The 12,500-nt window shown below is 43.7% G+C and overlaps 1 protein-coding gene across 1 annotated transcript in view; it reads left to right on the top strand.

Moving 5' to 3' along the window:
- Positions 1 to 12,500, top strand: part of wwox (WW domain containing oxidoreductase) — a 132,176-nt gene that overhangs the window by 32,411 nt on the left and 87,265 nt on the right. Inside the window, exons 6-7 of the mRNA XM_083917479.1 lie at positions 4,353 to 4,441; positions 8,560 to 8,745. Of these exons, the coding sequence (XP_083773605.1) occupies positions 4,353 to 4,441; positions 8,560 to 8,745 (275 nt within the window). The remainder of the gene's footprint in view (positions 1 to 4,352; positions 4,442 to 8,559; positions 8,746 to 12,500) is intronic.

Raw genomic sequence — 12,500 nt, forward strand, 5'->3', positions numbered from 1 at the left:
TGCTGAACAGGCACTTTCTCTTCCTCACCAGAGACCTGCCTCCCTATTAATTGCAGTGTGTGTGCATGTCAGTGAGTAAGTGGATGTGTATGTGCGCGTGCATTTGTTTGTTTGTGTGTGTTTGTGTTTGTAATGTCTAGAGCGTGTTTGCTGCTTGAATGTATGTTTCTTGAGTGTGTATTCAGTCTCTTTGTCTGTGTGTGGAGGTCAATTCTCAGACCTGTGGTAGGGCACCCAGCCAGATGTGTCTGTTTCTTTATTCGCGGCGTGCATGTGCGTTTGCTGCACGTGGTGTGTGTTCATATTTCTTTGTTGGTGTATGGCGCGTGCATAAGCACAAGCGCATGTGACTTAGCCAGGTGGAGAGGAGATTGGTTGGTATTTATGAACAAATGTCATAATTGTGACAGGATGATATACGACCAGCACATTCCACAGTTTCACCCCTCCTTCCCTTTCTCTTTTTCTTTTTGCTAAAAATATATATCTATGATAAAATACAGTCTTAAAAGCTGATGACCAATTTAGTGTGGCGTGTTGCGGACAAGGTCAAAGAGATCTGAGTTCCTCTGTGTTCCTCCCTCCGAGGCCTGTTCTAATCTACAGAGCAAGAAGAGGGGCTCAAAGTCATTTCTCTAATTGCTTTTATAAGGTGCCCTTTTCACATGGTGTCTTCTCTGCTCATTCACTTTCACCGCCATTATAACACCTTAACTCCGAACCTGCTGGTTAAAATAAAGTAATATTGCTATTAATATAATGTATTCGGAGGGAGCAATAGAAACCACTACAACCTATAGAAATAGTACACCTTTTCTGTCTTCCTCTACTCACTCTTTTGCCATCCTTGTCCATGACTAAGGTGTTAAGCGGGGGCTGCAGGATAAGTGTTTTGTATATATGGAGGTACTTTTGATTTCTTAAGTGTTGTCCCTGCATTGGTGATCCATAAGGGGAGGTGAGGCGATGAGGGGGCAGCACGAGGTGAGTGAAGATGGAAACGCGGGTTAAAGTGTGAGAGAGAAGGCTGAGAAGGATAAGGGGAGGGGGGGATGAGATTGAGCCTAGTGCATTAAGACAGTGTATTATTTGGCGGTTCCACTTGCTTGCGTCCATTAGGGTTGGCTGCTATGCTATTAAAGGGGTCAGCGAAGTGTGTGTACCTGTGTGTGTGCGTGTGTGAGTATGCCTACATGTGTGTGTTTTAAGAGTTAGTAGAGTGGTCCAGTGTCTTATTGAACAGGATGGGGCTCCCCTGCTCTAATACCTCTTCATTTTATTGGATTGGATGGCCCCACTTATAATTGTATTAGGGCTCTTCCCCCTCCATCCCTCCACTCTGTCTCCACAGCAGTGACCACGTCATTCCCCAACACACGTGGAAAGCGCCAGGAGAGACGAGGAGAACCTCTGCAGCGGCCAACTTCCTCCTCTCACGCAGCACTTTTGCTCTCCATCGTTGCTCTTAGTCCCCCGCTTCCTTCCTTCCCTCCTCATGGTGAAAGTCGTAAAGGTCATTGTCATGTTACACACTGCTGTTCTCTTGGGTTGACGGCCGGATGTGCGTTTGGAAGGTGAGAGTTGGCGGAAGCGGTGGAGTGCTGAGGGATCTGATGCCCATGTTACCATCATGGTGACCTTGCTGCTCTCTGTCCCCGACTCTTGCGGATTCACGGTCATTAAGATGGACACACAGTTGCTGCAGTTTCTAGTTTTCAAGCAGTAAATCTTATTTACAAGTGTGTTTCATTCATAATTAGCCTTTTGCATTTAGATGGAGCGATAGGTTGTGTGTAGCTGGGGGCGGTAAGCTCTGTCACCCCGAGCCGAGCTCTGTGGTGTTGCACACTCAGCGATTACTCCGGAGTTAACCAGAGAGGCTTCGCTGCCTCTCACTTTTCCTTCGCCCTTGAAGAGACCAGGAGTTGTCAGGGTCCTCATAAAAACCCTGAACGATTGCGTCCGTGCGTTCTTCCTCTCTTTTTCTACCCTTTTTTTTCTTCTTCTCCTTCCAAAACCTGGCCATCTGTCTAATTGTTCACCTCCATCGCTTTAATGCTTTTTACATGCTTTTTCCCCCCTCTTTCCAGGCAATAAACTTTATTTTCTTCGCAAGACTTCAATCTGCAGGGGGAGGGTAGACGGGCAGGCAGGCAGGCTGCTCACCTTCTCCCTGCTGGATTTGCTCCAGTGGCCCCCCTTCAACCCCCCTCTATCCTCCCTCTGGTCTCCCATTACTCCATCTCTCCTTCCCTTTCCCACCCTGTCTCTACAGAAGGGGCTATGTGTTCGTCAAGCTGACACCTTCTCTCATCTTCTCTGCTGGTCATACACTCATGGAGGGCTACCCTGTTGAGGAGGCCTTATACTGACCTGTTAATTATCACACTGCTGCCTGCTCTGACCTTGTTTTGAAGTGATCTCCCATTTTTCTTGTTGTAAAATTCAGTTCTCCATTTCATAAGAACAACTGAAGGCTTTTTACACACGTTTTAACTGCGGAGGTTTCCCATTACATCGCACATCTTCCTGTTTGAATACCAAACGGTGACCAAACATTTCTTTTCACAGTTCGGCCTCTTTCACTTTACTTGCATTTCTGCCTATGTATACTGTGTAAAAGTGGCCAGGAGTGTGAATGCTGCACATACAAGTCATAAGACAGTTGTCTCCTCTCACCTGTGATTACTGCTGTGTGCAGATCATATAAGCAGGAACCCTGTAATCATATCTATAATAGCCATAATCAGCCCTTTAATGCTTTGTAATAGCATCCATATAATGGTATAGAGTAGCATCAAGAGAATAATTCAGGCATAGATAATGGTGTGATAGCGTGGTTTTACCCTTGAGTCACAACATTGAATTTGTTGTGTGTGTGTGTGTGGGTATGCGTGTGGCTGTGTATGCATGTATAAATACGCCCTGGGGCAGTTAAGGTGTCTGTAAAATGCCTGAAGAATCACATTTCCATCAGAAGGCGCTCTTAACCCTTTCTTGTTTTCTTTCTGCTCACTGCTCCATGGAGCGTCCTTGCTGTGAGTGTCATGTACACTTAGCCCTGCGGAGACAGAAACGCACAGGAAAGACGTTCCCATATGACGCCCACAGAGATCAGATCAGGGGAAAAAAGGCTGACAGGGGAGCAGCAGCAGCAGTGGTGGCGGCAATGGATGGAGAGCGGAACGCTGAATGCTGTTATGGGGTGTAATGTGAGTTGACGGTGTTCCTCAGGGATGGCGGGCAGGACGAAGGGAAGAGGTGGCACCAGGAATACCTGGTTCCTACTGAACCCAGAGCCCAGCTTGGAGTCCTGGGAGCGATATCTCACTCCTTTTCCCTTTCCAGTATGAAGGATGAGTGTAATGGACTGTCAGTCTGACCAGAACTCGCTCCACCTCGGTTCACGCTGCACGCACTCGTACACCACGGGTCCCGCGTGAGCTCATATGTTCTTGGGCAATTGATCTGGGTTGTCTGTTGAGGGGTTGTACTGATAAAAATGTAGAGAAGGGCAAGAAGGGAGATAGGCTTTAGTTGACATGCTTTATCACGGACAAAAAAAACAACACGGTCGTACGCTGTTATTAGAGATATGCTCCTGCTCCTGCATCTCTGCTGAGGCCTTTGCCCTGCAGCAGAACGTTACGGTGGGATGGAGATGATGATGATGAATATTTAGCCTGTCTTCCTCAGTGTGTAAATGCAGCTATGCATTTACTTCTTAAGTCATTTATCTTTCTCTTCTCTTCTCCTCTCCGATCCTCACCCTGTCTCCTAACATATGGTGTAAGATGACACACACGCACACGCACACACACACGCACGCACACGCACACACACACGCACGCACACACACACACACACACACACACACACACACACACACACACACACACACACACACACACACACACACACACACACACACACACACACACACACACACACACACACACACACACACACACACACACACACACACACATTTAGGAGCTATAGAGTTCTTTAGGAGTCTTTAGAGCATCTTTTTTTTACATGTCTGAATACAGTAATACTCAAATAATTTTATTTATAAAGCCTGAAATTACAAATGTCATATTTACAAATATGCTTTAAATGGCTTTACGATTTGTGCACAACGTCATTTATGCTTATACACTTTATATTATGATTATGATAAAGAAAACTCTCCCCCCAAAATTGAAACCTCAAGAAGAGCAACAGGACGGACACAACACACCTTTTTTTTTTTTAACCCTTTGAACCTGGATATTGTATCATGATAATCGTGGCAATTTGCTTTTCTGTTGCTGCTGGTTATTATAACTGTATGTTTGTTGTCTCAACAGCACAAAGCCAGAGTAGAAGCCATGATGTGTGACCTGGCCTCTCTCCGCAGTGTCAGGGAGTTCGCTGACTCTTATAAGGCCAAGAAACTGTGAGTATAAACCAAAATCTACATTTTCTAAACTGGATCTTTCTCTTTGATATTTTTTGGATATCTTTTTAGTTTGGGTAGGAAAACGAGAGTCAACATGAAATGTACCTAAACCTTTAAAATAACCTTTATTCTTCTTCCCCCTTCTGTCAATGCTGTATCTAGGGGTCAAAGTTTGGCAAAACCCTGAAAAAGAAAATCAGGGCTGTGAGCACAGCTGTGACTTTTGTGCATGCTCTGAAGATTGAAAATTAGGCAATGCAATGAGGACTCTCATTTAGACCGATCACTGTATTCATTACCATTACTTCCTGCATACATGCTTAAAGGACATCTAAACTGTTACTGATGGACACCATATGGACACGGCCCCAGGAGTAAGTGTGTGTATTTGTGTCGATTTGCTTGACATTGGTCGAAACAGACTAGCAGACTTCATGACACTTATTCTGTGGTGGTCAGCTTTTACTGCATGCGTCTTGTGTCCCAGTGGACGGTCGCACAGTTGCTATTTTGGGGTCATGTATTCTGTCATCCATACTACTCATCCACCCGCAGGTGTTGAGGCAGGGATGTGTGTGTGTGTGTTTGTGTGTGTGCTTGTTTGTGTGTGTGTGTGTGTGTGTGTGTGTGTGTGTGTGTGTGTGTGTGTGTGTGTGTGTGTGTGTGTGTGTGTGTGTGTGTGTGTGTGTGTGTGTGTGTGTGTGTGTGTGTGTGTGTGTGTGTGTGTGTGTGTGTGTGTGTGTGTGTGTGTGTGTGTGTGTGTTTGTGCGTGGGTGTTGGTGTCAGGGGAGCCCCTTGGGGAGAGGCAGGGCAGTCATTGCCCGTGGCAGCCCTGGGGCAGGGTATGGCCATCCAGGACACGTGTCTTGGGTCACAGCCAAACCTCACGGCGGCTTCCCTAACCTTGTGTCCTGTAGTTCCTCCCATCTCTTACATGTATCCCTCCCATCCACAGTGCAGTATACTAACCTCCCTTTAATCCTACTGTCCCCAGAACCCCTCAGCTTGTGTTTTTCTTTTTTTTTTGCATATCCCTTTTTGCAATTTGTTTATCTGCATCAGCTTCTCTTTCTCATGTTGTCTCTCAGTCTTTCTCTGTCTGTGTCGCTCATTCCCTCTACCTCAGTATTTTGGCAAGGTTGTATTTCTTCATTAGCTGTGCTGTTGGGGGGAGTCGGGGAGTCCCAGGGGACGTCAGAGTACATTAATTCTCATCAGAAGGCGAACAGAGCAGAGTGGAGACTGGGAGCTCTGAGCTGTGAATGGCACTGGGCAGCTGTCTGAGTCTACCACCACTCTATTACTGCACGTATGTCTTCAGGCATAACACACACAGGAGCGTGCGTACACAACACGCACATACATGTGCATACATGCACAGATACACACGACAATTCTGCGTACAGACGCGTACACACAGTTTTGTAAACACATAGAGACAAACACACTCATACACACACGCACAATAATGCTCCTGCAGCGTGTCATTGACAGGTGAAATGTAATCAGAGTCTTTTTCTTTTCCTTCTCTCGTTTCTCACTCCCTTGCTTTTAAGTGCTTTAGTCAGTGGCTTTCACGCTGCTTTGTGTTCCATTGACCCCGATTTTGCTTTAATTGCCTGTCCTCTGAAATGAAATTACCTGGATATTGATATTGTTGAATGCAGTGCAATTTCATTGGGATGTAATTGATGGAAGACAGCGTTGACAGAATGTCCCTAATACAATTTCTGCTGAACGGTCCGTAATTAACACATACAATTTGTTTTCACCTGTGATTTTTTTTTAACTGCATTCATCCTGTTCTAAATTCAATCATATTATGTGTAATAGGTGGTCTGTATAAATACATGCAAGCCAGATGCCGTTAATCTACCATTATTCTATTCCTTTGCATTAGTTGTACAGTGCAGGTCTACTGTCTGTTCTGCAAGGGACACCATTTTCTGCATCCACCTCAAGACTGTGCGTTAAAAGAAATGCAAATAGCCCAGACTGTTTTTCCCCTTTACCACAATAATGGACTATGGTCTGGCAATGCAAGACTATGGTAGCCATAAAACTGTCAAATTGTTATGTTTCTTCTTTGCACACTTTGCAGGTATGCTTTCTGTTGTGTGAGTTTGAATGAGTGGTGCACGCATCCATATGTTTGTTGCCAGTGCCAGTTTTCTTTTTGCCAATAAAGTTCAGTGTTAATGACCAGTAGTCTGCGCCCAGCTCACACAGGCAATCTCTTCCTGCTGGCCCACATTATTCTAGAGGTCAGGGGTCACACCCAGGGGGGTTATTTAAAGTAAATATATAAACTTATGTCTCCCTGTTTGGTAGTTAACACCCTCGTTTGACCAGCGCTGAGATTGCACAGTGCACACAGTGTTGTGTGAGGTCTTAATGTGGAAAGAGGGACTGTGGTACACGGCAACAGGCCTATTAAAGACATTCATTAGACCTGCGCTTATGAGAGAGGGACTAACTGGTGGGCAGTTGAATTAACAGGCCTTTTACATTACAAGCAGACTCACCAGAGGCCCATCTGAGCTGCGTGGGGGAAATCGCTCTACTGTCCAGAGAAAAGTTGGTTATTGGAGTTTTTGATCACAAATTTGTGATATACTTTGAGTGACATCAGTTTTTTATAGTGTAAGATTACAAAAAAGGAGTCAAACCGAATTTAGATATTAAGAGGTGTAATTGACATAATGACCAGTATTAAACAACAGCTACCGTAAAACTTAGGTCAAGAGTTCATGCCTGTGGTGTTATTGTGCAGCTGCTGCCAGCACATTGGTAACAGACCCAAGAGTTTTGCCTATTATAGCACAATGTTACTGTACTTCATGCTCTATTAGACAGGGGAACACTGGGCCAAAAACAACCAACATGTTTTTGTTTTTTTTATGTGTCAGAGAAGAACTTGTCATCACAGGGACCCTGGGGTTTTACCTCTTCTATCTTGTTTTATCACGTTTGAGTGCAGGTCACAAAGGTTATTTATTTAGTTTTTTTCTACCGGGTCATTAAGTTAGGCGCCCTCACCCTTTTGTATTTTGGTTGAAAATTTGAATATCTCGCTGCTAGTGTGTGCTCTGTTGATAATATGCTGAGGTTGGCATTATTTAAGTTGACTTGCGACTAGGTTTGTGCTCTTTAATGAACCTTGTGTGTTCGGAGGCCTGAAGGTGATCGTACAGTACACTCCTATGTAATAGCATGGGATGGCTCATTATAGCAAGGCATAACAATTCACACATTAATTTTCCAGCATCCAGTTTTTAATTAATCCAGTAGGCAGTCTTAAACACAGGGTACACAAATTGCCTTCGGCCTCATAATTAATTCTAATGGAAGAAATTAGAAATTGGTGGGGTGTGTTTGGATTGTTCGGCTGTGTTACTGTGGTTTCGAGCTCGCTGGAGCGACGCTGTCACCGACAAGGATCTCTCGCTGCCCTGACCAATCCAGCAATCTCCATTCATTGGCACAAGAGCAGGAAGTGTTACTCATTTGCTGACACGAAGTCTGCGAGAATGGAAATGCGTTGCATGTCTGTGTTAAAGCACATATTTTTTTATTGGTAAAGTCGTTGTTTTAATGAATGTGTGTGTGTGTATTTCCCTTGATCTGCTCTCTTCTTCTCAGCCTTTCTGAGTCATTGTGTTGGTGGTTTTGGTTACTCAGAGTAGTTACACAGAGGCAGTATCAACACCCATTACTTCCACCACCCTCGTGTGTTGAAACGGTTTGAGATTGCTTTTCAATGTGTTGCTGCTCTTGGATTCCAGCCAGCTGTATTCAGTATCTACAGTACCTGTCGAGCCTTGGGGATTTGCACTGGAAACCTCTGTATCATATCAGCATTACTGATGCTTTGTCTCTGAAGACCTCTAAAGTCTCCCACACTGTGGAATAAGACACCCCGTTTCCTTTCTCTGCCTTTGCTTCTCTCTGTTCCATCTTCTTTTTTTTATTCCTTCTCCCCGTCTCTCCTTACCTCTTCATCCTATTATGGTATGAAAATCTCCCTTTTATGCAGCTTTGTCTTCTTTGTTTTCACTTTAGTCAATAAATAATCAAACATGTTTTATTTTCGGCCTTCCTTCCCCCTTCACTAGGCCCCTTCACATTCTGGTGTGTAATGCAGCAGTGTGCACTCAGCCCTGGAGCTTGACGGAGGACGGCGTGGAGTCCACCTTCCAGATCTGCCATCTAGGTCACTTCCTGCTTGTCCAGTGCCTAGAGGACGTGCTGCGTCGCTCTGCCCCTGCCCGTGTTGTGGTGGTATCTTCTGAGTCCCACAGGTAAAAACTGTAAACTAGAAATGAAAAAAGCTATTAATGCATCGACATTGTCTCAAACTATTTAAATAAGGCTTATAGGATTTAAAATGTACAGTTTTCTTTGGCTGTTTGAATAAATAATAATAATCATGCCCTGTGCATTCTTTAATATAGAATGCTTATCACCCTAATTAATTCTAAATGAACATTTGCAAAGCAGTTTAGTACTTTTCTACAGTTACTAGTAAACTTAAAGGTGCCCTGTGGAGTTTTCTTGTAAACAAATGAAATTATATGTTCATGTTCAGTGTTACACAATAACTCTCTGTATCACTGAGATCTCACAAACATTTTGAATGCTTTTCCTACCTCGTAAAACATAAGAAAAGCAGACTTTTTTCCCTCATTGCCCAGGTGAGCATGTGGGTGATTTTGAGTCCTGCATTCTTTACATCCATGTTTACTTGCTTACAGTTTTCAGCCCCCCTGCCTTTGCTGGTGCATTGCTGCATATCTTGGTTACTGCCAGTTGTAGATCAGCGGATTAGTGTGAAAACCACTGGTGAGACTGTGTTACGCGCCATCCACATGCACGTGTCCATTCTCGTGCATGTGTACACACCTGCTCCTCATTAAAAAAATAACTGCTCCATAGCGCTACTGTAGGTAAAAACTCTACAGAGTACCCTTTACTCATGCAGAACTGGTTTTATGCAACATGTATGAAAAGACAAGACAAGTTCCAGTGTGTGGTTCTGGTGGTCACCTAAAATGACCTCCCTTTTGAGTAAATATTTTGCTGTTCCCTTCTCAGGGTAGATCGTTTTGGATGCTTTTCTTATGTCTCTGGGTTTGGAAATATAATGATTTTTTTTATAGTGTTGACTAAAGACTAAACTAAGCTAGGCTAGGCTGTTGAACCAAGTATTGAATCGTCACTCCCACCACATGATTGTTGTCCCTATATTTGAGTTAAGCTGTAACTGGAAACCATAGATAGACATCGGTGAGCTGAGCGCTCCTTTGAGAGTGTGTAGAACAAAGACACTCAAAGGCAAATCTGTAATTTGTGATAATTCAGTTTGCTTGATTATATACCACCCCAAGTATTACTGATTTTATTTTAAAATTCGTATTGATAGAAAACATTTAACATAGTTAACCCTCCAGTACACACCGTGCTTTTTACAGTACCACACTCTTCTGGCATCTTCAGTTTTCCAGGACATATACTTTCCAGGGTTCCCACAGGTCCTTGAAATGTGAATTTGAGTGAAAAAAAAAAAAGCCCTTAAAGTTTGAAAGGTCATTTTTTGCATAAATAGAAAATTTTAATTATTTTGACATTTATTGTTCTCATTATAAACATTGGCAGTGTTGTAAAAGTATTTAAGATTGATTTGTGTCTCAAACGATGCAGTGTTAGGTGAGTTTTAGGGAATTGGGCCTGGAAAGAACTTGAATATGATGTTTAAGAAGGTGTGGAAACCCTGACTTTCATATTTGCCTTGACAGCAAAAAGCTGATTGTTGTGGCGTGTTGCCGTAATGGAGATCATTCCTCCTGGATGAAGGGAATGATGTTCAACGTGAGCACCACACCCTCATTTTCCCCGTAGTCCCAACATTCACAGCTAAGTCATATTTAAGTCAACAACTCTTCAACTCCAGTCATGCAGTCATCGACGCTACATTGGCGAATTTTCACTACAAACTGAGACTTGATGCGTATTGTCAAACATGACAGCCTCACTCCCTGAAAACTCATTTCCCTCCACACGCTGTCACTGAGAATTAAACGTATCATCAACATGATGGATGGACTTATCAGCTAAAATTAACTTTGATCAAGTATCTGCTCCTTTCTGTCTGACCCCCTGACTCAGCCCCTTTCTCCCTTATTTTCCTCCCTTCTGCCATCTATTGTTTTCCAAGTCTATCTTCTTTTTGTTAACTTGACTTCATACGCTTCTGTTTTTCCTGTCATACAGTAGAGAGCCAAGATGTCTTGCAGTGATCTGTGAGCCCAAGCCCTGAGCCATGTGTTTCAGAGTCGTGTGTGTGTGTGTGTATGTGTGTGTGTGTGTGTGTGTTTGTGTGTGTGTGAGAGAGAGTGTGTGAGACATTGATCCAGTCTTCAGTCAGTCAGACGGCCATGCAGAGTGATTGATTGGAGCTCGGCAGAGTGACCTGAGACAAGGAGAACATACGCAGAGTTATTCTAGCAGATCAAACAGCAGCACTATTACAGAGGCCCTCGTATGAGTTATGTTATACAGGCTGCCATGCATGAGAGGACAGGAGCAGCGGAGGGGAAGGTTTGACACTCAGATTCACTTGGGGTCACACTGCTATTACATGCTGAAGGAAAAGTAAGAGGAAGACAGAATAGGAAAAGCTTATTGAAAGAAAGCATGTCAAGAAGGGAGTATTGACAGCATTTGATGGATGCAGGACTTGCCTACACAGTAAGAACAGTGAGGTCAGACAAGTTTTGGTTTTGTGAAAACTGCATTTGGAACCGTGTGTATGATTTATACGTATCGCAAGGCCAAGAATGGTCAGGTATTCTCTTCAGTCTTTCCCCTACGGTTTTCTCTCTCTTTCCTCCTCTACTTCCCCCAACTCATACACTCACCTTTCCTTCTCTCCTCTACAAGCGACAGTGGCTTTAACCCCTTCAAAGGGAGCTTAGGCAGGACCAGAGAGAGTCAGTTACACAGTGACACAGACTAGAGGGAGGGGAAGAAGGAGCGAAAATAGACAATATCTCATATTACATCTTCCATTCTGTCTACCTCATTCCAGACCTATATTACATCTATTGAAGTCGCTCCCTTTTTTGTTTGTGTTATTTTCAGTTTCTGCTGATTTCCCGTTTATTCACTTAGCCTCCCCTCACAAGCAGTGTGCGACCCCTGACCTGGCAGCATATTGTATTCCCTAAGCCCCTTGTCCACTGGTAAAGCTAAAGAGATGGACAGGTAATGGCTGGACACTTTATCAGTTTCCACCACAGGGGCTTACTGTGGAATTGGCCCAGTACAGGTTTACTTTGCCCCAGTACTGAATCAGATCTGGTCAAACAAGAGGAGATAATATCCTTAATGAAATAACCTCTGAGAGATCTAAGCTGCAGCTCTGGCTCCGTACTTTTACATACGGCCAAGATATTACAAAACTCTCTTTATTTTATTGGGCAAGTTTGTGTGAGTCATCTGGCTGGGTAATTCATTGGTTGAAGTATTACTGTACAACCACATTCATTTGTAATCAGGCACAACTTCAGCAAAACGTGAACACATTTTTTCGGGGGGAAAAACAGCATTTGGTGCTCATGCAATTGATTTATCAACCTCTACTTGCTAAAGAAGTTATAAAGTTGCAGCACATGAAATGAAAAGCCTGCAGATGTTGTAATTTAGCCAAGCAAGGATGTTGCGGAAGGCGACAGTAAACAAGAGACAGCAAGCTTGTAAAATCACAACTACAAAACCAGGTGACATTTTGATTGGTTGTTTTCTAATGACTGGATTAATATGTAGGGTGTGTTCCACTCACTGGTTTGGAGCCTATGTCTCATCCTCCCACACATACACAAACACACACGACACACAGGGAGTGTAGTTTCCGTGCCCGTGCATTGTGATGTTACTGCGTGACTGCATAATAACACAACGAGTAGTGTAATGTTTAAGGGGCCTTGTCAAACATCTGGAGTTTAACAGCTCTGTCGCAGGCAATTAAAGAACATCATGTCATGTCTTTGATTTGTAT

This window comes from Echiichthys vipera (genome assembly GCF_963691815.1).
Source record: "Echiichthys vipera genome assembly, chromosome: 7".
Lineage (NCBI taxonomy): Eukaryota > Metazoa > Chordata > Actinopteri > Perciformes > Trachinidae > Echiichthys > Echiichthys vipera.